General features: G+C 31.4%; 1 protein-coding gene across 1 annotated transcript in view; it reads left to right on the top strand.

The window, feature by feature from the left end:
• The window catches only part of LOC139485130 (uncharacterized), a 95754-nt gene that overhangs the window by 36881 nt on the left and 34382 nt on the right, over positions 1-24491 (top strand). Inside the window, exons 13-31 of the mRNA XM_071269281.1 lie at positions 597-717; positions 2728-2952; positions 3596-3805; positions 4809-5086; positions 5592-5742; positions 6540-6758; positions 8827-8989; positions 10239-10495; positions 11601-11627; positions 11851-12048; positions 12877-13012; positions 15350-15375; positions 17981-18122; positions 18842-19077; positions 20196-20360; positions 21296-21485; positions 21740-21979; positions 23478-23695; positions 24174-24279. Of these exons, the coding sequence (XP_071125382.1) occupies positions 597-717; positions 2728-2952; positions 3596-3805; positions 4809-5086; positions 5592-5742; positions 6540-6758; positions 8827-8989; positions 10239-10495; positions 11601-11627; positions 11851-12048; positions 12877-13012; positions 15350-15375; positions 17981-18122; positions 18842-19077; positions 20196-20360; positions 21296-21485; positions 21740-21979; positions 23478-23695; positions 24174-24279 (3308 nt within the window). The remainder of the gene's footprint in view (positions 1-596; positions 718-2727; positions 2953-3595; positions 3806-4808; positions 5087-5591; positions 5743-6539; positions 6759-8826; positions 8990-10238; positions 10496-11600; positions 11628-11850; positions 12049-12876; positions 13013-15349; positions 15376-17980; positions 18123-18841; positions 19078-20195; positions 20361-21295; positions 21486-21739; positions 21980-23477; positions 23696-24173; positions 24280-24491) is intronic.

Here is a 24491-nt window from a genome sequence, read left to right as displayed (position 1 = left end):
TGAAATAAATTTTATTGAAATTTAATTTGCAGTTAAATAAAATACAGAATGATTTATTCAAATTCAGATTAAGTACAATGAATGCAATTTTTCAAGTGAGTATCAACAGATGCAGAAGGTGAAAAATTGTATGTGTTAAAAACAAACAATTCAGAGGACAAAGTATTACATCTTTAATTCCCTATAAGAGAGAGCAGATTCATTATGTTGTCTCTTTGTACATAAGAATGAGTAAATTATGATTTTTTTAATAAATAGTGGATTAATTTTCTTTTATCATTTCACATTATGTAGGCCTATACTATCCACAAAGTTTGAATTCAGTATTTGTTTTGATAACTTTATTATAAATTTAAATAAAGGAAATAGTAGTATATTACTGTTAAACAGTCATATATCGATAAACATTCTTACGAACTCAATTCGAGAAAAACACATTAATTTAATGATAAAAATAACAGAACAACAGAAACCCCGATATGCAAAAATACAAACGCCGACATATTTCATGGCTAGCAACACCTCCCGCTTAATGCTTAAGTCTTATCAAACACCAAAAATGAGTTGAACTCATACGTTATATTTATATTACTCAGGATAGAATGGGAAGCTTATGACATTCACAGTGGACTGGACTCTATATATTGGAAGTTGTATGATCATAAGACTGGGGATGATCATGGGTATGAAGATATCATTGCTCAAGGGTCGGCTGGTGTAAGTTTTACATTCAACACATTTTGTGTTATTGCAGTCAGCTGATTAGAGTTGATTAAGATAAAATGACTTTAACAAACTGGATAGAAGATATTTAATTTTTTTTCTACGTTAGAATCTGGTAAGAAGTCATACATTTTGAGGCTTTTTTTGAAACAACTGTTTGTTTTCTGGAGAAGGAGAACAGACTATTATTCCCTTTCGTCTTGTTACTTGCAAGAATGTTTGTTTCTAACCTTAATCGGCTATGGTATTCATTTCCGATATCCGCAACCAGTGTAAAAATGAAATGCATTCGTTTAAGCGAAATTTGTAGATAAGTGGTCAATAAATACAAAAGATAATATTACTATAAATATTTCTTAATATGAAAAAGAAGATGTGGTATGATTGCCAATGAGACAACTATCCACAAAAGACCAAAATGACACAGACATTAACAACTATAGGTCACCGTACAGCCTTCAACAATGAGCAAAGCCCATACCGCATAGTCAGTTATAAAAGGCCCCGATAAGACAATGTAAAACAGTTCAAACGAGAAAACTAACGGCCTTATTTATGTAAAAAAATGAACGAAAATCAAATATTTAACACATAAACAAACGACAACCACTGAATTACAGGCTCCTGACTTGGGACAGGCACATACATAAATAATGTGGCGGGGTTAAACATGTTAGCGGGATCCCAACCCTCCCCCTAACCTGGGACAGTGGTATAACAGTACAACATAAGAACGAACTATAAAAATCAGTTGAAAAAGGCTTAACTCATCATAAGGACAAACAAACAAGTGGACGTGGCCCGGTACTTATACATCCCGACACAAAAAGACACAAAGAACAGATCTGAGAGTACTCGCAGTTATCTGACAGCTAATTCAAAGCCATTAACAACTAATAAAAAAATCATGCGTCTAAGACTAAACAATCAATCCGTACACATCCAACATCCAATGGATTTAGTATAAAGACGTCATAAACAGCCAGAGAAAAACATGACCTTGTGCAATGCCAAGTTACAGGTATCGACAGATTGTAGATCCATGAATATGTATATGCATATAACATACCAGTTGTATAATGTTGTTTTATAAATGCGATATATTTTATCCTCAGTATTTTAAACGCTTGCAAGTAAATAATTCGACCTCAGTGAATCCGCATTCATGTGAAATTCATTAAATCCCTTGGCTAGATATAGATACCGCATGCATTGTGTGTGTTTAGTTTTTTAAAGGAACATAATGTCAACATGGAAAGAGAAACAAATGTAAATCATTTCATTTACTGATTCTATCCACAAAAGATCACTCTTATACGGGTAAAAAGGATGGTTTACATCTATTTTTATCTATAAAAATGACATTAAACATACGTTAAAAAATCCAAATGCACGAGTCTGATATCTACCTATATCTTTTTTTATGTTTAATCGCACATATGGCAATCGAAGGTCAGAGGGGGTGGGGTGAGGGGGTCAAATGACAGTAAACTAGATTTTGTTAATTTTAGACTTTTTATAAATTGGATAAATGGTTGACATTGTTATAAATAAAATAAGAGAATTTAAATCAATTTGGTGAACATAAATTTGACCCCTTTCAGCTTTGTGATAACTGATTGCTTGATTGTTCATTGCTTCACGTCCAATGGCAAATATTTGATATATGTTCAAGACAAACTTTCTTCGTTATAATGTTGGTGTCTTACATATTATAAACAAAGTACATAAAGATTTAAGTACAAATCTGATCTTTACATGTTCATTGTTTATTGAAGATGCTGAGTTTATGCGATAATATATAGAAAAATATTGATCAGCCGAGGTGGGTTAAAATGAGAAATAAATCACAGTACAAAAAATCAGTATAATCACTTCTTTTTTGGTCGATTTTTACGAAAAGTTAAACGGTTGTTTAACCATTGTAAGCATTTATCGAAGTGTAAAAAAAATACAGAGCTTATTGGTTTTAAATAATCAAATTATGTTGACTTTTCCTTTCAGGATATGCCATCTTGTGAGAGTCAATATAGATACTATCCTAGAGGAGCTAATTGTTACTGTACACCCTTTCAAGGTTGTTTTCATCGACATTTTCAAATTAAACCAGAAATCAAGCTAACCGGAGGTCTGCTGCAGAATAAAGATATAGGAATGCATGAATATGATTATTACATAGAAGTTTCTGTCACAAATATTGCTAAAATTACAACTGTATTAAAGAAAAAGGTCAGTTTGATTCAAGGATAAATTATTCATCATCTTAGGTATATAAATTGTTTTTTTCTTGAAGGTTAATGATATTATTGCATTATTTTTTAGCTTTTATACTCTACTAATGTTTCTTTGGTCAGTCGTTATGTTTAATAATTTCCAATAAATATTATACATATTTTGCACTGAAGTGTGCGGATACTCCATTTGTACATTCTTCCGCCATTCGCTGGTCTGATCCGAACTCAAATGTTCAGTTATCTCATCAAAATTGAAAATAAGAGTTTCTTGGTATTTAATGTCAATCTTCGTATTGGTAAATTTAATTATGCAACCAATTTTCAGGTTGGTTGCTGATTTTCTTTTGTTTACCGCATACCAGTGTTTTTCGTATGCAAGTAATTTATAAGAAAAAATGTGTCAGATCCAAATTGAGTAATTAGAATTTCTGAACTAAATTCTACGAAATCAATACAATTACACTTACTAATTATTGAGTACAGATATTTGTGTAATATAATTGTTTATTGTTAACTTAAACAATAGAAGATGACATTAATATCTTTGTCCACTTTGATATGTAGATAATTGTTTTGGAAAATCTTGACCTTAATGTACATAGACCATATGATTCTTATATACTATTTGATTATTACAGATAACAATTGATATAAGCCCCCCTCATTCCGGAATGGTGCATGATGGTATTAGAAGTAACCCAGAGATAGACTATCAACAAGGAACTGACCTCAAATCATACTGGGAAGAGTTTTTTGATAGAGAAAGTGGGGTGTTTTTCTACCAATATATAGTTGGTACTAGCTGTGCTGGCAAGAATGATTTTACCCTTGATGGAACAAACCCAAATGTAAGGAAAGAACATACAAATGTTAACAGACTAATTTGATATAATGGGAACTAAGTTTAGGACATATACTATCTTTTCAGTTCCAACAGTCGTTATTTCCCTATTGTAAATCAAATACATGTTTACCTAGATTAGCATGTCATCGTTATAACAATGTATATTAATAGTCAGTTTTTTGTGATCTACAATAGGTCTTTGATAATTTTTTTTAACTTGGTTTCCTAATTATACTGTCGTTATTCATTGTTGTCATAGCAACCAACTTCACAAGTTAACCTAAATACACAAATAAAAATTGTCAATTATTATCACCATTCTGACAATTTACACCACTGGGTCGATGCCACTGCTGGCGAACGTTTCGTCCCCGAGGGTATCACCAGCCCAGTTAACAACACTTCAGTGTTGACATGAATATCAATAATGTGGTCATTATTATAAATTTCCTGTTTACAAAACTTTGAATTTATCGAAAAACTAAGGATTTTCTCATCCCAGACATAGATTACGTTAGCCGTATTTGGCACAACTTTAGGGTATTTTGAATCCTCATTGCTCTTCAACTTTGTTATCTTTTTGGCTTTATAAATATTTTGATATGAGCGTCACTGATGAGTCTTATGTATTTGTATTTCTATGATTGAAATAAACTATAAAAAGTACAATTAGGAATATTTTATATGACTGCTTACGTGAGACTTTCAACGAAAGTCCATACAATATTAATGTAAGCAACTAAAATATGACAGTATATTTCGCTATTTGAGGTCCCTACATGGCACAATGTGGAACAATTATAATGAGAAAACTAACAATCTGATTTTTGAAAAATCAATTAATAAAACAAACCAGATCTTATATTCGTGGTATCATGCTAAAATGTATGATGATAGGAATAGTCGTATATTTCATGACCACTATAAAGAAATTCCATGCTTTTGTCAAACATTCTTAAATCAGTACTGTCAATATGTTACTACAGCCGTTTATATTTGATTTTTAGCTAGTAGAGACCTACAACACCTTTGGTAGCCATACTGCGAGCGGTGATGGGACGTATTACTTCACTGTGGTAGCATATAACAGAGCTCTAGATCCCTCAGATCCAGTATGTTCAGATGGAGTTACCATAGACAGTTCAGTCCCAGGAGTTCAGGAAATAGTTCTGGAAAATTCTCGGATTACTGGAGGACTTATAAAAGATTCCACAAGTACTAACTATTACATTTTAGGATCTGATCGTACGAGGAGACTTATATCTAATCCCACTGCTGGTTGTATGTAAGTAATACTAAAACATAATCAACATGTTTAGTTGTGTGAATACAATTAACAGTGATAACCTATCATATAGCTTTGTTTGAGAATAAGATGTAAACTTAACCCACTGCTGGTATTGTGTAATTCAAGTATGAAGATAATTCCAATGCTGGTTGTGCATCAGTAAGACATTCACATAACTGATCTGCTAGTTTTGTGTAAATACGATTTGTACCAAATTAGATTGCTGGCTGTATGCAATTATCAATTGAAGATAATCACTTTGCTTGTTGTTTGCAAGTAAGTCTTAAACATCATCCCGATGTTGATTATGCATATGTGAGACTAAAACAAGATCGTCTTTTTGTATATGGGATTTCCCAAATTACAAACAAAAACTGCTGCATACAATCATTATGCATAATTTGCAAAAATGTAAAGAAATAAATAGAGAGCTAGAAATTTTCCAAAATTTTTCTAATTGATATAAAATTGTAACGCCTCAGCCTATCATTATGTTTTGAAGGAGTAAAGCAACATCGCTGACTGACATAGATCTCTACCCTCAGGAAAAGTTTGACAATGGTAGTCTGGTAGAAGTGGATGGTAATGTTTTCTGTGGTAATTCTTCTGGTGCACCAAGTAACATAGGATTAACATTGTATAGATCTTCTTTGGTAAGTGTAAGAATATAAAAAATAAGGTGGGAGATATCTTTTCTTACATGGACCACTTTATGTTTATGAAAGAAAAGAGATATCTATCAGTTACTTTAAAACCATATTTAAAACAGTTGTAGGTCACAATAAAACTATCATCAATGAACAAATCTATACTGTAAAGTAAGGTAAAATGCCACCATAAAAAAAAAACACCCCAGTAAAACAAAATTAAAGACAAACAACAGCGTTATTTTGTACAAATATAAGAAAATTATGAGGTTAATATGTTTAAGAGGCATTAGCTCCATCATTACCCAGAACTGTAATTAAAAGAACAATATTAGAACAAACTATAAAAATCAGTTGATTTGTTGATTGATTGCAATCAGATAATCAAGTTGTTTTATTTTCAATTTTAATTGATTACAAAAGCACGGGTAAACTGTACAAAACTAATGAACATATGCATAAAAGAGAAGTGGGATATACCTTAATGAGATATTTGCCCAACAATCAAAATGACATAAAGTGTATGTATATGCCTGCACCAGATCATGCAGATCGTCAAGGTCAAAATATTTGAAAAATTAAAGCCTTATATCAATAATGAGAAGGTGATAAAAGAAAAAGGGACCTACAGTATCATGAAGCCTTGAAAGGGATGAAATCTATGCGTGAATAATCCAAGTGCAGAATTGTTAAGATGTATGCAAATGTAAATCTTCTTTTTTCTGTACATCCCTACTGCATCAAAGCAGCCAGATATCTGATATTTGAGAGACAAAATTAAATTGTCAATGATTAATTTTCAGATGGAGATTTCTTGGGAACCTGTAGACATTCCAGCTAAAGTATATGATTATGAACTAGGGTTTTCATCAACTTCAGGAAGTGCTGCACCAGATATCATGGCATTTGAATCAACAAAACAACATGCTCACCACCGAATAGTTCATACAAACATTCCAGATGGAACACAATTCTATATCATTATAAAAACCATCAGTAAATCTAACGTAGAAGGATTAACAGTAAGTAAAAACTTAATATCAGTCCTTGATTGTATGTATTTAAGTGTTTTAATGTAATAGATTAATAAAAATCGGCCTTTTTATTTCTAAGATGATAAATGATTTGTGTAGTTTTTCTAATTGTCATATTGATCAGTTCTGAATTAAATCTTCCTAATTAATATACAGTTTTGTTAATTTTATTTGTCACACATAAACAAGCAGTGGAGAGACAATGAGGGTAATGAAGAGCATCGTTTTATCTTACATATGCAGCTTTAATAGGCACAAACAAAAGACGACAAGCCTGTCACTGGTAAAGGGTTGATTGTTTTTTTTAAATTATGTGCAATTCCGGCGTTCTGCATTTGCGCCGATCTGCATTTCATTTGCGCCGATTTTTTCTTTCATTTGCGCCGATTTTTTTTTCATTTGCGCCGATTTTTTTTTCATTTGCGCCGATTTTTTTACAGGTAAATTACAGGTGAATAGATATAAGAAGATGTGGTATGAGTGCCAATGAGACAACTCTCTAACAAAGTCATGTTATTTTTCATTTATTATTATAGACGTCTTCGGTTAGCCACTTGTACAAATGAAATGAATTGTCAATCATAACATGTATATATATATATATATATATATAACTGTTGTCCCCTGCTCACCACGGGGAGATGGCAGAAGGACCACAAGAAACATCTCCAGACTTTTTCCTTGACAGTACCCGTAGTGCATAGCCTCTGACTTTCGGTCATCTGCCACATGGTTATAGTCGTTTTGTGTTTTGATAATAGTCAGACTATCAGAATCCGTGGTGACTGGATTTACACGATTGTATGGTTCATTAGTAAGATATGTTTTAGGACACTGACCTTCCTATATGTATGATCGTCGCTGATTAAAGAATGGCTTAGTTTTAATGTGCAATATGTCCATCATGTTACAACGAAGTTCCAGAACAATATGAATCAAAATTAACTTATCAAACATAAGTGAACAACATTTATAACCAGATTTTACCAATGGTATAGTACATATACAAGTATTAACTTAACTGTAAATCTAATTAGGAGCAAATATAAAATCGGCGCAAATGAAAAAATGAAATCGGCGCAAATGAAAGAATGAAAATTTCCAAAATCGGCGCAAATGTCAAACGCCCGTGCAATTCATCGCTACATTATGTCAAATGTCAATACAAATTATGTCAAAAAAATATTGGCCAAAAAATGATAAACAAACAAATTTAAAATATCATTTACATTGATTTCATGAAAACTCAAAAATTCGATCGACGCATTATTTTTATATACTTGTAATGTTTGAAATATAAAAAAAGCTTGAAATGTTTTAATGGATAATTATTTGTTTTCATTTAATTTATTTCGCTGTTGTAATAACACTTAAAATACAACTTTCAATTCATAAGATAAATAATTTCCAAGAAGCAAAATATAGTACTTTATAGCTCTAGAAATAACTTTGTACACGGGGTGTATATGACAATATATAAGACATGTCATTTGACATACGTTTCTGGTTTTTTACCTGTCGCGAATATTGGAGCGTATCTACCTGTTCGTAATGTGTCAGGCTTATTATTATCTTTGAATATATCAATATAGATGTTATGATATGTATGGACTATAAAAAGGTTCTATATTTGCGTCGAAAAGGCTACTTTAAGAAAACACATTATATTAAACATGCAATCGTCAGCACTTTGACTTTTAGATAACGAAAATAGCATAATGTATTTAAAATAAGACAAAGACACAATTTTTGAAAAACCCCGACATCGACAAAAAATTTGATAAAACTGGATAGATGAAAAAAAAAAAAAAATACAGCAAAATGTGGACTACAAAATATTTAGAAGACATAGACACAATAAGGCTATGAATATCATAGGATTGTGCCAAATATTATTGGGTTTCAACATCCCTGATTGGCCTGGTTTTTTGAAATATTAAATATATTAAATGTAAAACAATGCTTGTCCGGACACCTTTATTTATATATTATCATTATGTATGTATTTAAATTCGATGGAGTTTTTACTCTGAATTTTTACACGTACATTTTATAGACTTTAGGTCCTTGTTTTATGGATACAACACCACCAGAGTTTGTTGGTGGCAGCAGTGTATTTACAGTAAAATTGTCAGGGGATTACCTTATAACTTCATGGCCTCACGACGCTGTCTCTGACAGTGAAGAATTCTTCGAGCTTGACTACAAGTTTGCAGTTGGTGAGTCTAAAACATACCATTCAATGTATAATAAATCGAAAATATAAAAAAAACTGCCTTTGCCATTGAAATCTATAACTCTTCAATGTAAAAGTTGCAAGTGTATTCGTTTTATATCTTTATTTCTATTTTTTTTTATAGTTATTTGGTTTAAAAAAAATAGTCATCGATACGCTGTAAATTTTGGATAACTATGATGAGCAGACAAGGCTATAACTCATTGTAGTGTCATATCACGATACTACAGTGAAGTCACAACTAACTGTTTAAATTTTAGATGATTTATCAATTTCTTCGATTTAGTGAGCAAAACTCTCTAAAAATCAGATAAACATTAATTTATGGCATGTGGTATATATCTCGAGTCAATACAACACAGTGTCATTTGGTATTATTAGCTTGCAGTTATCGATTTGATTGTCAATATGTAAGTCATAGTTTTTAATCCTATGAACGTATACATTTTGATATTTATTATTGAAATGTAATAACTCTTTTAAATTAACTTTAGCTTTACGAGAATTCTCTTGCGATCTGTAAATTTGTATTTACCTCCAAAACATGTCTAGGTAAATCGTTAATTAAAATCGACCGCGTGGAAACTGTGTATATTTAATATGGGTTTAGTAGGCGTGGTTGGTATTGGTGTTACACCCCTTTATAATATCCTTATTGAGGAATAGTCTGAAACGTTTCTCCCTGAAATCACATTACAAAATCAATAATGAACGATTTGAATAAATAAAAAAACACATTAAATGCTAAGTATTTGGTATTGATGGAATTTTTTGTTAAGACAAATGGAAGTATGTTCTTTATATAAGAGACTTTACCATTCGATAGGCCACTAGTCTGAATGCCACATTTAAAGATAGTCAGTAAGATATATTCGTTACACAGTGTGTAAGTAACCTTATGCGATATATATGGAATCAGAAAATTCCATATCAGGTTCCAGCTTTGCATTATATTTAAGAATATATTAATAATACAAAGATAAAATCAATACACCTCATACTCCTTTGTTTATAAGATTGCATTGCGACCCTTACACGTTTGTTTTAGGTTTCGTGTGTTAAAAAGTTGATGTCTTCTGTACTTTTACGAGTCATATCCTTGAATGTCCAACTACTGAAGATGGTTGGATGCAGCACATTTAATTAAAAAAAAAAACCAAAAAAAAAAAACACAATATAAATAGATTTTATAAAAAATATACTTCTATAATAAAATGTACAATAACTCTTAGGTCACAGCTCATTCGGTACAGACGTTCAAGGTTTCCAACCATTACAATCAGGAGATACCTGTTCCGTGACTTATCCACCTCATTGTACAGCAGTTAATATATCAGATATGAACTGGTTCCTGCATGGTCATCACTCATACTATGTGTCAATCAAAATAACCAATAGTGCAGGACTGGTAACCATTCAAACATCTAATTCATATATTCATGATGTTCAATTGCCAGCTGAAGGAGTTATTATAGATGTTGACCCAAAGGTTTGCTTGTCTTTATTTAATTTGTACTTATAGAATAGACTAGAACACACCCGTGATATCGCGGGTCCGTGACTGATATATAACTATGCGTATGCCTTATTTTAGTATTGGTATTGTCATCTGATAAAGTCATGCCGATTATAACATGTATAAGGTGCACAGTTTTCTCTGCTTTCAAAATCTTTCTGTTTGAACCCGTCGACCTGGAACCTATCAATTATTGGTAATATTAATAATTTGGAAAACAAAAGGGCCTGGAATGGAGTATTTTTTACTCAACAGTATACAGCAAAATTCTAAATACACTGTTTGGTGGTGCGCCTGTCAGATGCGGAACGTACAGATAAGGTAATAGGTAACAGGTGAATATACTATTGGTATCGGTGTCGGACTCGATCCGGAACTTCTTAATTATTGGAAATATTAATTACGTGGAAAACAAACGGGCCTAGAGTGGTGTAATTTTTAATCAACACCATTGTACTATATTAGTTATATATAAAGTTGAATTCTTTGATTCATCGTTTTTACGTGATGACGGCTGACAAATTGGATCTCGTAATTTTAGTATTATAGATATATTATATATAATTTCTTATAGAATAGAACAAGCATTTTTGGTTGTGTCTGTTCTATTGAAAATCTATAGTTATATATAGATAGAAATGCAAACAGTAAGGCAAAAGTAAAATAACAAAAATACCAAATTCCGGAGTAATTTCAAAACCAAAAGACCATAAACAAATGGCAAAATCAACAGCATAAAACACATCAAACGATTAATAACAACTGTCATATTCCTGACTTGGTACAGGCGTTTTCTTGCTTGTAAGACAGTCGCATACAATTCCATTATATCGACATAGCAGTTCTTATTCCACTAGTTTTTGCTCATGACAGATGCCAATCTATTGCCAATGTGAATATAGATAAACAATTCATATTGAAACTCGTATTAGAACACATTGTTTAATAAAAGAAAACTTTCTCTCATTCCTAAAATATCATACTGCCAATGACTCTGTACATATGTTTTTTTTTTGTTTCATTGCAAAACAAAACATCATTGTTTGCTTTCCTGATATTACTGTTTTGTTTCTTTCAGGATTATATGACTGATATTCCACTCACAGTAAGATAATATTTAAGCATAAAGCATATCAAGTTATTATTTCACATGATAAGAAAAATAGTCGACAAGAACCTTTATCAATAATTGCTTAGAAATGGTTAATTTCGTAAAATAATTGATAGTAGAATTTAGTGTCAGTTGTTTTAGAAATAATACATTATAAGATCTTTCAAGATTATGAAATTGTCAAGTTTTAAATCTAATTCTTATCTGATTTTTTAAGGACATAGAAGATGTAGATTTTCAGACATCTACCACTAGTATAGCAGCACGATGGTTAGGGTTTGCACATCCACATCTAAATGTTACATACAAGATAAGCATCGGTACAACAGCAGGAGGAAGTGGTGTTGTTTCAATGAAAGATGTTGGTGCAAATTTGTCTCACCACGAATCCGGATTGTCTTTGACACCATTTGAGGTAAGATATGTTATATGCTTGGTAAAATGTATTTGTCTCTTAAATGGAAATGAAGGTCAATTCAGAATGACTGATAACTTTCAATACTTTAAATATAAGTACAGTACAAATTCATCTTTAAGAATGAAGGGCTATTATAGGAAGTCAAATACTGTCTAATAATTTTAAATGTTATCTAAACAAAGACAACACTATTTATCTTAGCTTGTAATGATTTATTTACATTCGTAAAAAAACTACATTACAAGTAACATTCTTTTGAATAAAAAAAATCTCATCAGCAGGCAATCATTTATTTGTTAATTTAATTTTAAGAATAAAATTGGTGTAGGGATGACCTCAATAAAATAAATAGATATAAAAAGACGAATTTGTTTTGAATAAATATTTCGTTTATATTTCGACTAATAGCATGTGGACAATTTTCTGAATTTTATTCTGAATTATTCTTGACAGGTGAAAATGTGTTTTAAATGTATATTTTTATATCTTATTTCGGTTGGCATGCAGTTTTTTTGTGTTTATTATGCATGTAATGATACAGTGAGCTAATATTCAACTCGTTTTGCATTTTATCATGTATTTCTGAAAATCAAAATTTCAAATAATACTTGACCAGAACTGCGAAACTAAACTAATAGCAGGATTTTAAGAATAAGGTTAGAAAAAAGTTTATTTGAATAAGCGATGGTATATTTCAATAAAAACTTTGTTCACTTATAACAGACTTTTAACATAATTATTTTGTATTCTTTGTGTACATTCTTTGTCAAAATTTGTGGTATTTTATATTATTCAGTACATGCTATCAACATCATTTTTTTTTAGACATACTATTTTACTGTGACTGCCATAAGTTCAGCAGGTAATACAGCAGTGTCGTCTGATGGTGTTACTATAGTAACAGAAAATGACGGGTTATCTGGAATAACAATCAATGATGGGAAACCCTGTAACATGACTGGTAAGTTTCAGTTATGTCACAGTAACAGTTATGAAATTATAAACTTGAGTCAGAAAAATGTATACAGATTTTAAAACATGTTAGCTAACAAATTCAAAATTTAAGTTCGCTCAATGATCATGTACAATAATTGTATTTTTATATCATTTTAAAATATTATCGTTCTGAATATTAGATAGTTACCATTTGACTTTAGGAGGTGATCCAGTGTGAAATGTAGTTGTGACTGTATTGTTACCAGCAACGTTTTGAAAACTTATAGAATTAGTTCATCAAAGGATGGTCTATGCTTTTCAACAGTGTACTTTGAAGTCAGTTATATAAGTGATGGTTTATGATTTGAATATCACAATGTTGAAAGCTGTACCCCAATTTTTGGCATTTTCACCTTTTATGTCTGTTTTTTTTGCTCACACGTTTTTAACAAAATAATGGAATTTTATGCGACTGTCCTACATGTGAGAGAATAAGCTAACTATAAAATAATAAACACCATAACTTGTTTCTTATTTTACTTCTGTCTACGATATATTTACAATGAAAACAGCTCTATGTAAATGATGGTCTATAATGTTCAAGCTGTTTCATTGTTCACAAAGAATACAGAGGTATAGGGGGAGGGGTTGAGATCTCATAAACATGTTTAACCCTGCCGCATTTTTGCGCCTGTCCCGTCAGGAGCCTCTGGCCTTTGTTAGTCTTGTATTTTTTAAATTTTAGTTTCTTGTGTACAATTCGGAAATTAGTATGGCGTTCATTATCACTGAACTAGTATATATTTGTTTAGGGGCCAGCTGAAGGACGCCTCCGGGTGCGGGAATGTCTCGCTACATTGAAGACCTGTTAGTGACCTTCTGCTGTTGTTTTTTCTATGGTCGGGTTGTTGTCTCTTTGACACATTCCCCATTTCCATTCTCAATTTTAAGCTCTATCTAAATAATGGTTCGATGATTTCAGATGTACGTATATTTCAAATAATTGTAAAATTTTCATTCTATTAATAAAATGTCTAACCCTAGTAAAACAAATTTGAACTGAAATGGTCATTTTAATCTGTAAAGCTCTATAATGACTAAAAATAAATTTTTCATCTTAAGATTCGTTCAATTTTCAAGACTTATTCATCAGACTGTTGGAAAACGTCAAAAATATGTATTCAGACAAATCAGTAGTTGTTATTGACCTGCATATGTACAAAATATAGAAATATTGAATTGTATCGAAAAGTGTACTGAAAAAGACTTATACGAATGTTAATGATGTTGATTGGCAACATATTTGTTACGTTCTGAGGACGTGTTTTTCAATAGACTGTCAGTATTCCAATGGGAACAAACTGTGTCTCCACTTGCCGACTTGTTTCTTTATTATTATGAGGCTGACTTCATGCAGGAACTTCTGAGGAAGAAAGACAAGAAGTTAGCAATATCCTTTAACTCTACTTTCCGCTATATAGATGATGTTCTTTCACTAAATAATTCAAAAATTGGTGACTATGTGGAACGCATCTATCCCATCGAAATAGAGATAAAGGATACTACAGATACAGTTAAGTCGGCCTCATATCTTGACTTACATTTAGAAATTGACAATGAGGGTCGGTTGAAAACAAAACTTTACTACAAAAGAGATGATTTCAGCTTTCCAATTGTGAACTTTCCATTTCTAAGTAGCAACATTCCAGCAGCACCTGCCTACAGGGTATATATCTCCCAATTGATAAGATATTCCCGTGCTTGCATTTCCTATCATGATTGTCTTGATAGAGGGTTGCTGCTCATAAGGAAGCTATTAAACCAAGAGTACCAAATGGTGAAGTTGAAATCATCCCTTCGTAAATTTTACGGACGCCATCACGAATTGGTTAACCGTTATGGAATAATCGTTTCACAAATGATATCGGACATGTTCCTTACGTCGTAACTACAATCCCCTTCCCTTTCATGAATGTGACCTACCGAATTAGACTATTGACCGGATTTGTTATCACATAAGCAACATGACGGGTGCTACATGTGGAGCAGGATATGCTTACCCTTCCGGAGCACCTGAGCATCAAATTCACTGAGCTTACGAAAGGTCAAGATATAACACATATGCCATAAAGTTGGTCATTTTAGCCATATGATGTCACAGCCCACGATTCTTGCTTTTCTCTATGGAAAGGGTTGCAAGATGGTAATTGTTAGTCCTGTGCTGTGGTATATTTGTTTGATAAAACGAACAATAATAGAAATAATTGAGTGAGCATATGATACTGATTAAAATGCTGGCAAACAATTTCATTTGCATTGAACTGTTGTGATACTATTGTAAGCATGTGTTATTCTATTTCAGATTTAACGTTGGCCCATCATGAGGATGTAAGTTGAAATAAAACATAGACATCATATATATAGATAGTTACCTTTTTTGTATTTGGAGTTGTTGTGTACACTTTTTTAGGCGTTTATATAATTTATTTATTGTGTACATGTATGGTTACTCGTAACGATCCAGCGCCCTCGTGGGGAAAGTCGTTGACTACTTTTCAGACGTTTTATATATATATATATATATATATATATATATACTAGTATATTGACTCTTAAAATTCAAGAGTCTATATGGAATTGAGGGTAAATTATGTGGCCTTCCAAATACCGTTTCGATCCCTAACATCACTGTAGAGACACATATTGTCGAAATCTAGATCTAGTGTACAAAAACAAATATATTGACACCTTGTGTTTGTGGCATAACATCTTGGCCATAAGTTTGTCGTTTTCTGTTTAGTATTAAATTTATATTAAGATCCATTTTGTAACATCTTGTGATCAATTTTATTTGGCAATCGCCAATGGCAGTCAGTAGGGTTAAACAACATCAGTTGTTCGACCTGTTAGTCAAATGCGTTTTGTTTAAATATACTTTTCCACTTTTTTGGTCTTTTGGAAAATGTTGTTTGTGCTGTATTTAGTCCCTTCTACAACGAAATTTGTTTTACATGCACACGTATAAAAATTGCGGTTTTTATTCAACGCAATCATGGGTTTGAACGTAGTTTTCAATTTAGACTCGGATATACAAGTATATATATATGTTGTGTACAAGTTATCATTTTGTACAAATTATAATTTGTACAAAAATATTGTACAAATTATAATTTGTATTTTGACTTTGTACAAATTGTAATTTGTACAAAAAGTGCTTGTACAAATTACAATTTGTACAAAAATGGACAAAAATTCACTTATAACTTGTACAATTATTTATCATATGGATTTTGGTGAAAAAAGCATCGATACACATTATTGAAATGCTATTAAATGACCACACAGTACACCTAAGTTACAAAATCAAACATTATTTCTTTATCATTCGTTTGAGCAGTTGATCTAGTGATTTATGGAATCAGGTATTACAAACCATCTTTTGACTCCCAAATCGATGACGACCTGTTTTACTGGCATTTTAACTGCTTCACATAGCGAACGTTGAAGCTCAAGAACCGTTGCTGTGAATAAACATGTGTATTTCACTGCTTCAGTTGGACTTTTAGACAAATAAATATCCAAGAAAGAAAGCGAGATTAAACACCCCATTTGGTTAAGGAATATGACTATGCTAAAGTCGGGAATATGTCAGTTGTTTTTCTGCCGTTTTTTTATCAATGTTTTTTTCAACAAGGATCTTTGTTTTATAAATATCAAACTTAACGGAAATCAGTTGAGACAATCTAAGCTTGAAAAAACAACGTTAAACATATGCAGAACAGACAGACAGACTTTTATTTTATAGTTGGTGTAGTATTATAAAATCATCAGACCCAATGGCATTGAACCATCAATCTTTTCACAAACAAAAGTGAAGCTGAACAAGTCATATAAATCCAATCTTTTGAGGTACCAATTACAAATATAAACTATAACTTGTTTAAAGAAAGATTTGATTGTTTTCATGGAATTTTTGAAATAACGAATAAGTGGCAACATATCTTTTGAGATCCTTTTCACGAACATCAAAATGCTATGCACGATCTTTCACGATACAAAATATCAAATTTTACAACTATAATCGTTTTTGCAAACTTTCTAAATAAAACAAAAATCCTCAAAATAACGATAAGAACTCATCAAGCAGTACTATTGAATGATCTCTTTTTTTTTTTTTAAAGAAAAAGTAGTTTATGTATTAAAAATTTGTATAAAAATCCTATTTGTTTACTTTTTTCTCTCAAAAATTTCGAAGATCAATCTGCCTTTTGTAGTTGTGGAAAACGGTGTATATTGTTAATTAAGTTTAGTGTGTGGTCAGTTAATTACAATTCTATCGTGTGAATCAATGCATTTTTCACCAAAATTCATATTTAAAACTGTTGTACAAGTTATAAGTGAATTTTGGTCAAATTTTGTACAAATTGTAATTTGTACAGGCACGTTTTGTACAAATTATAATTTGTACAAAGTCAAAATACAAATTATAATTTGTACAATATTTTTGTACAAATTATAATTTGTACAAAATGATAACTTGTACACAACATATATATATATTCGTTATCTATTTATGTACATTTAGTCAAAAAGAACAGCTGTAAATTTTGTTTAAAGGCAGACTTTTATTTGCACTATGGTTGATAGTTGTTTATTGGCATTCATACACATCACCATATTTTTATATTGTAAACAGTTAACGTAGCCCTATAAATGGTTACTAAAGAAGCTAAGTAGGTATACAATTTGTTCAACAAGATTGTCAACTGTTAATTATAACCTCAATTTAAGACAATATCTCATCCAAAACATGTACATGTTTCCATTAGCGTTTAGAATTGTAATAGACAAAGCATGCATTGAGACTTTTTGAGACTGTGTTAAACAAATATCATGTGTTTTAATTTCAATAACAATAATGTATTCTATTAAAAAATGCAAGGATAACAACTCGAAATCAGTATAGCTGAATGTCAATATGATTTTGCTGTAGGATAACAGAATATATTGTGCAGATGATGTTGATGTTCAGATGTCCATTAGCTCTCTTAAAGCTTACTGGTCTGTGCCAGTAGGTATACAACCATACACTACAGATGCTTACATTGCTATAGAAAAAAGAACTGGGGTAGGAAGTAAGTTGGAAAGTACAAAACGAAGTAATTGTCCCTTCAAAAGGACGTATTTTCATAAAAAAAATCTAGAATTAAATATGCAAGTATCTTTGATGGAATACTATAACTTTAAAAAAAATTATTCAATCTAAATGTTTGGTGTAAAATTAAAATGATCCGTCAAAAAAGTACCGTTACTGTAAATATGTAAGTTCCTGAATTGCATTAAGATGAAAGATATACATACAAGATAATTTGTGTGGCAGTAGTCAAATTTTGTTGCAGTACATCCAGGCGACTGTAAATATTTTCTGACACTCTATAATTAGTTGTTTAAACATTCATAACACTGTCAAACCAGAATAGAATGCAACAGAACTGTAAGCTTTATGTCAAAACATCTTAGTTTTGACAGCTAAAATAACAGTATTACAGTCACAGCAGATATCGAAGGTGACGACTCAGGGTTCATAGGGTTCATCAGACCTTTGCAGTTTTTACAAACACTTATTAAAATCTGACTTTACAAGAAAAACTTTTAGATGCCACTATGAAATATAAATTCTGTGGTAAATGTGAGACGTATTTAACAAATCATAACACGTCTTACTTCAGAAGTATGATAAACGAACAGTTTTAGAAAACACTGTCTACTAATTTCCAATAGGTCAATGGTATTAGTATTTCTTCCCCATGTCCCAAAGCATCACTGAGCTTAAATGTTTATGGTTTGTTTTTAGATATGTGGACCATTTTCCGAGATTTTGTCCATTATGCAACTGTTTTTGATGTTAGTATAGATGATCTAACATTAGATCCAGGAATTAAATATCGTATTGTACTGAAACTGTGTGCGAGAACCATTTGTTTCCAAACTGTTCACACTGATGGTGTAATGGTTATCGCAAATACTCCAATAGCAGGGGACATTACCATAAAACATCTTAATACCACAGTAGGAAATGGAGTTGAGAAGGTCAGTACGTTACAGTTAAGACCAACGTTAACATTTGATGAGTTTAGTTTAAACATATTTGTTTATAGTGGATTGGTAAACAAGTTATTGCAACTTATATCAATCCTTTCACTTTTCGGATGCGAGTGCTGCCCTGTAGTGGCATTAGCCTGCTCATTTTGATGAGTTTAGAAAAGATCCACCTTTCAATAGGTTCTGTTTGAGATGAATAATGAATAATATCAAGTGAGACATAAATATAAGACAAACAGCATAGCTTACATGTAAACGAACAACGGAAATATGAAATAAATATCGAAATCAATTCGATAGTTTCATATACTTGTGAAATTGCATTAAAGTATTCAATGTCTTTTCAAAAAAATTGCTTTCATTATAACCACACAGGTTAAATGGATGTACCTTACCTTGAGATACAGTTTATGGTTTTTGACTTTGTGCCACAGTTTATGATTTTCTTCTTGTGCTACTGTTTTAAACAACAAAATTTCAACGGGATTTTCATAAGCAAGCATCGATCAATAAATTGAACTACAGTATGGTTTTCCAGTCATGTCTTTATGTTAATTGTTAAAGAGTGTGCACATTTTGTATGTTTAACACAAGTGCAATATGTACTTTAAGTTTAATGAATTTGCCTCTTCGTTAGCTTACTTCATACAGTTTATTCATGGATTCAGTTTTTTTTTACTTATCCGTATTCGTATTTGGTACAATGTATAAGTTACAATTGTTTTTCAATTGGTTTTCCGAACTTGAGAATTACGTATCTCATATTGATTTCAGGAGAAGTTTGACTAGAAATATTCATACAATATCAAATATGAATATGAATCAACCCCATCAAAAAAGATAGTAATCTGTAGAAATTTTAGTTGTCGTAATTTCTTGAATTTTGGCAAATATGAGTTCATTGATTCTACTGATGAAATCAAGGTATTTCGACCAATTATTTTATTTTTGGCTTCTGAACATTAAGATTGTTAGTATCTGTTTGAAAGAATACAAATGTATCCGAAAAAGTAGCAGCCTGAACTATTGTCACATTTGGTTACTATATACAGCTGTTTCATACAACTGTTGCAATGTGTTAATAGTTTTAAAACTATTATTTTCAGTTATTGGTGTCATTCACTCAATTTTATGACCCTGATATTGAAGATACAACAGAAAAATATGCTGCTGTTGACAAGTATGAGTTTGCCATCACAGATAACTCTGTACTCGGAAAACCTTACATGACATGGACTAATCTGGTCACCTATACAACAAATGCAAATCAGGTAAACTTAATAGCAAGGTCGTATTGTGACCTTTTGCTTTATACATTTACATCATTTGGACTCTAATGAACAGTTGCCTTTAGGGCAACCATACCTCATCTCCCCTGTATTTGATTTAGTATATGGCACAAATGTTGTAGATTTTGTGGTATTCCTTTTTTTGTTTTTTTTGTTTTTTGTTTTTTTAATTTTATGTTTATTCATAAATAAGGTATTAAGTATGGCTCCACCTAAGAATCATGCAGAGGGTGATACAGTGATAGTTGTCAAATTTACTTTTTTGGGCTTCATTTGTTCTTTTTTGATAAGAAACTAAAAAAATAACAATTACACATGTGTTGTACATTTGGTTGCTTTGGTAACGATGGCACCATAACAATCCTTTAATTTCAGTCCTAAAACCTTAAAAAGTTCTGTTTTTCATCACAGATTTTATATAAACTGCTAATTGATTTCGATAAAACAAATATATGTTATCATAGTTCCACATTTGTTCTGAAAGTTGTTTTTATATACAGATGAAAAGGAGTAGATTTAGATATATACTAATGAGAACATACCTAAATGACACAAGCATCGATTTGTACCATAATTTGACATGATAAAATTAGGTATGAGGATTATGTGAACATGACAAACGGTCTGATGCATTGTCTCATCTAGCGTTCAACAACCTAAAAATGTAGGTATTTACATAAAATGAACTTCTAGCCCTTTTCTCAGGATTTCCCAAAAGTTGGTATTAAGTCTCATCAATCATGTAAGCATGCAATCTTCTGTAATACACTTCAACTTTCATTGCTCAACAAGTTCTTGTTTATTGAAACATTTAAGCAAGGGTATCATGGGTTGAGGTTTATTGGAATCTGGTCAGAATAACCGAGTAATTATATATAAATATTATAAGAATACATACAGAATTGTTATTTTTTCAGATTTCCTTTGAATATGAGTTGAATGGGGCAATGGATTTTTCAAGATGTAAAAGGTTTTCTATAAGAGGATATAACAATGTCAAGTTATACACAACCATATCTACCGAGATTAAAGACTGTGATGCATATAATCCGATATTGATGATACCTAATATTGTCATCGATGCTGTAGGAGCACCTGATGCTTTAGGTAATACTTATTACGTCCCTTGTTTTAACACGGCAAATTTAGGACAGTATTTATAGCGTTATGCTTGTGTAAAAACAATGATCTAAACACATGAATAGTATGAAGTCTTACTAAGACGTTTGCATATGTAATTGTCACAATCAGTTCAGCAAGCATTAATCATCAATCAGAACTTTGCTTGAAGTTTATTTGAATGCACATAAAAATCACCAGAAGTACATTCAGTTAAAATTACAAAATGTTATTATTTTCAGAGAGTCATGGTAAACAGATTTATTTAGAAGAAAATGAATATTGGCCAGAACCAGACATGGATTACACCCCATACAAGAATGTAATATCAGCTGCCTGGCCTACTTTACGTCATAAGGATTATGATTATGCTATACTAGATGCAAAGACTATAGATGTAACAACATATTATCGCCAGATCAACCAGCTGAGTTTAACAAACCCATGTGACCATCCGGATAGCATTAGATGTGGACATACAAGTAAGAATGCGATGTACACACTTTTTAGAATTGTTGATATATCGATATAAATATATCTGTTCTAGATCCAAGATAAACATACAAACGACAACACCTGAGATCACCCCTAGTTTTTTGGTGGGGTTCGTGTTGTTTATTCTTTAGTTTTCTATGTTGTGTCGTGTGTGCTGTTTTTTGTTTGTCCTTTTCATTTTTAGCCATGGCATTGTCAGTTTGTTTTAGATTTATGAGTTTGACTGTCCCTTTGGTATCTTTCGTCCCTCTTTTAAAACACATCTTACATTTCAAAAAGTTGTTTGGTATGCACATTTGACGGATATCAGTGCTGTTAAGTTATAACTGCGAATTTATTAAAAAATGGATAGGTCGTTGTTATACAAATGTATGCCTTAAATTTTTGAGATATGCAGAATATGCTTGATTTGAAGTAGATCATGTCTTTTGAAATTTATTTTTTAATGTTTTTCACAATTCATTACACATTGTACATATTAAGTCGCTTCACAATTTACTTGTCATTGCACACATGAATGAATTCAATTTTAAACGCTTTATAAAAATCAAATACGCAGGGGAAACCTGCGGGTTGTCACTCTTGGATGAAAAAAAAAGAATGAAATGCATTATATTTCATACTGGCTAGATAGTTTACTGTGCTTAGTATCATCGATGCAGATTTTAACCAGATGACTTACTTTGTAAAATAAACCGTATTCCTGTAATTGATTTGATATGGTACCGTATGTTTCGTCTCCCAGAATTATAAAATGTTATGAAAAAAAAAATTAAGACTCTCATAGTGGTCAAAAGGTTGATAGTTATCGTAATAAGCGATCGTGATCATTTACATAATGTCAGTTGCTAATATGCCTTTTCTGTATACCTTTTTGTGTTTCTTGGTTACATATGACGTGGCTACGTTTTTTTTTCTATAAAATCGCGTCATTGTGTTAGTGTTCTATGATATTTGTTGTATTCTTGTCTTTCGTTTTTGCAAATGAGTTTTGTCTGCGTGCCTTTTTTGTTGTTTTCTTGTATATGATGTGGGTCTGTACTTATACATCCCGTCATTGTTTCATGGTAAATGTTGGTTTATATATCAGTTTGTGTTTATAGTGATTAAGATAATAACACAACGTAGACTGATGTACCCCTATTTTGACATTTTTACCTATCATCTCTTTGTTTTGTTCACACCACGTTGTCAATATAATGAAATTGTATACGACTGTCATACAAGTGAAAGGTTTAGTTAGCTATAAAACCAGGTTTAATCCGCCTTTTTTTACATAAGAAAATGCCTGTACCAAGTGAGGAATATTACAGTTGTTGTCTATCCGTTTGATATGTATGAGCTTTTGATTCTGCGATTTAATAAGGGACGTTCGTTTTAAATTTTCCTCGTAGCTCAGTTTTTTTTATGATTTTACTTTTTTTTCATTTTGCAAAAAAAGGTTAATTCCAATTTCAATTTTGGACATTAACATTTCTGTTGTAGTTAATGGTTTTATGAATGAAATATTCAGTAACAATGAGCTTGTTCATGGAACCCGGTACACTGTGTGTGTTCATGCTACTCCTATACAAATAATGAGAGAGACCTGGATTGAGTATTTAGAAGAAATAAATTCATGTAGTGATGGTATTGTTGTTGATCTGACACCACCTGTAGCAGGAAGATTGTGGATTGGTTTAAATCCGAATATAATCTATCAGGTGATTAAAAACTAATTCGTGAAAACACACTGAAATTAGAGCCTTCTTATTTCATTTATATAACTTTCTATTAATCATTTGAAGCCAGAGGGCTGATATTGACAGGCTGGTCCTTTGATATAGGTTTGTCTTATTTAAAAGCTATCTGTTCTAAATTTCAGAAAGAAGTGTTATTGAAACGTATTCTAAACTAGTTTTTTTTATAACAGTTCATTAGTCCAATTGGAAGTTTCAGTTTACTATAATGTTTCAATTTAGCAGATAAGCAAGTTTTTATGACTATCTCAACTACAAACGTGTGCTTGAGCACAAATAAACCTGAAGAATGTAAAAGTACCTGTTAAAACAATAATAAGGGATTGCAGTTATGCGAAAAATAGAAATTTGAACTTTGTGTTATTTTTACATAACAAAACTTACTTTAGCGCTGCAGAAATTTGATAAAATATTAACAATATTATGATTTATACTTCATAAGACTTCTAATACAGACCTATATATAAACTGGGATGGTTTTCGTGACGTAGAAGAATATGACACTGGACCACATGCTACTGGTATAAAGGAGTATATACTGGGCATCGGTAAGTACTGGTACATGTCTTAGCGTGTAATTTATGTTATTATTATAAAAGAAAAAACAATTGGTATATGTACGTTATGTATATACCAGCTGTAGCTTATTGCACGTACATTATTTTACTTTTTGATACTGGTGTAAATCAGGACAAACAAAAAACATACAAAGATTGAAGAAGGCATCATCCTTTTTAAATACGTATACAAGAGTCAGTAC

Source organism: Mytilus edulis, chromosome 8 (genome assembly GCF_963676685.1).
Source record: "Mytilus edulis chromosome 8, xbMytEdul2.2, whole genome shotgun sequence".
Lineage (NCBI taxonomy): Eukaryota > Metazoa > Mollusca > Bivalvia > Mytilida > Mytilidae > Mytilus > Mytilus edulis.
This window is presented reverse-complemented; position numbering and strand designations above follow the sequence as displayed.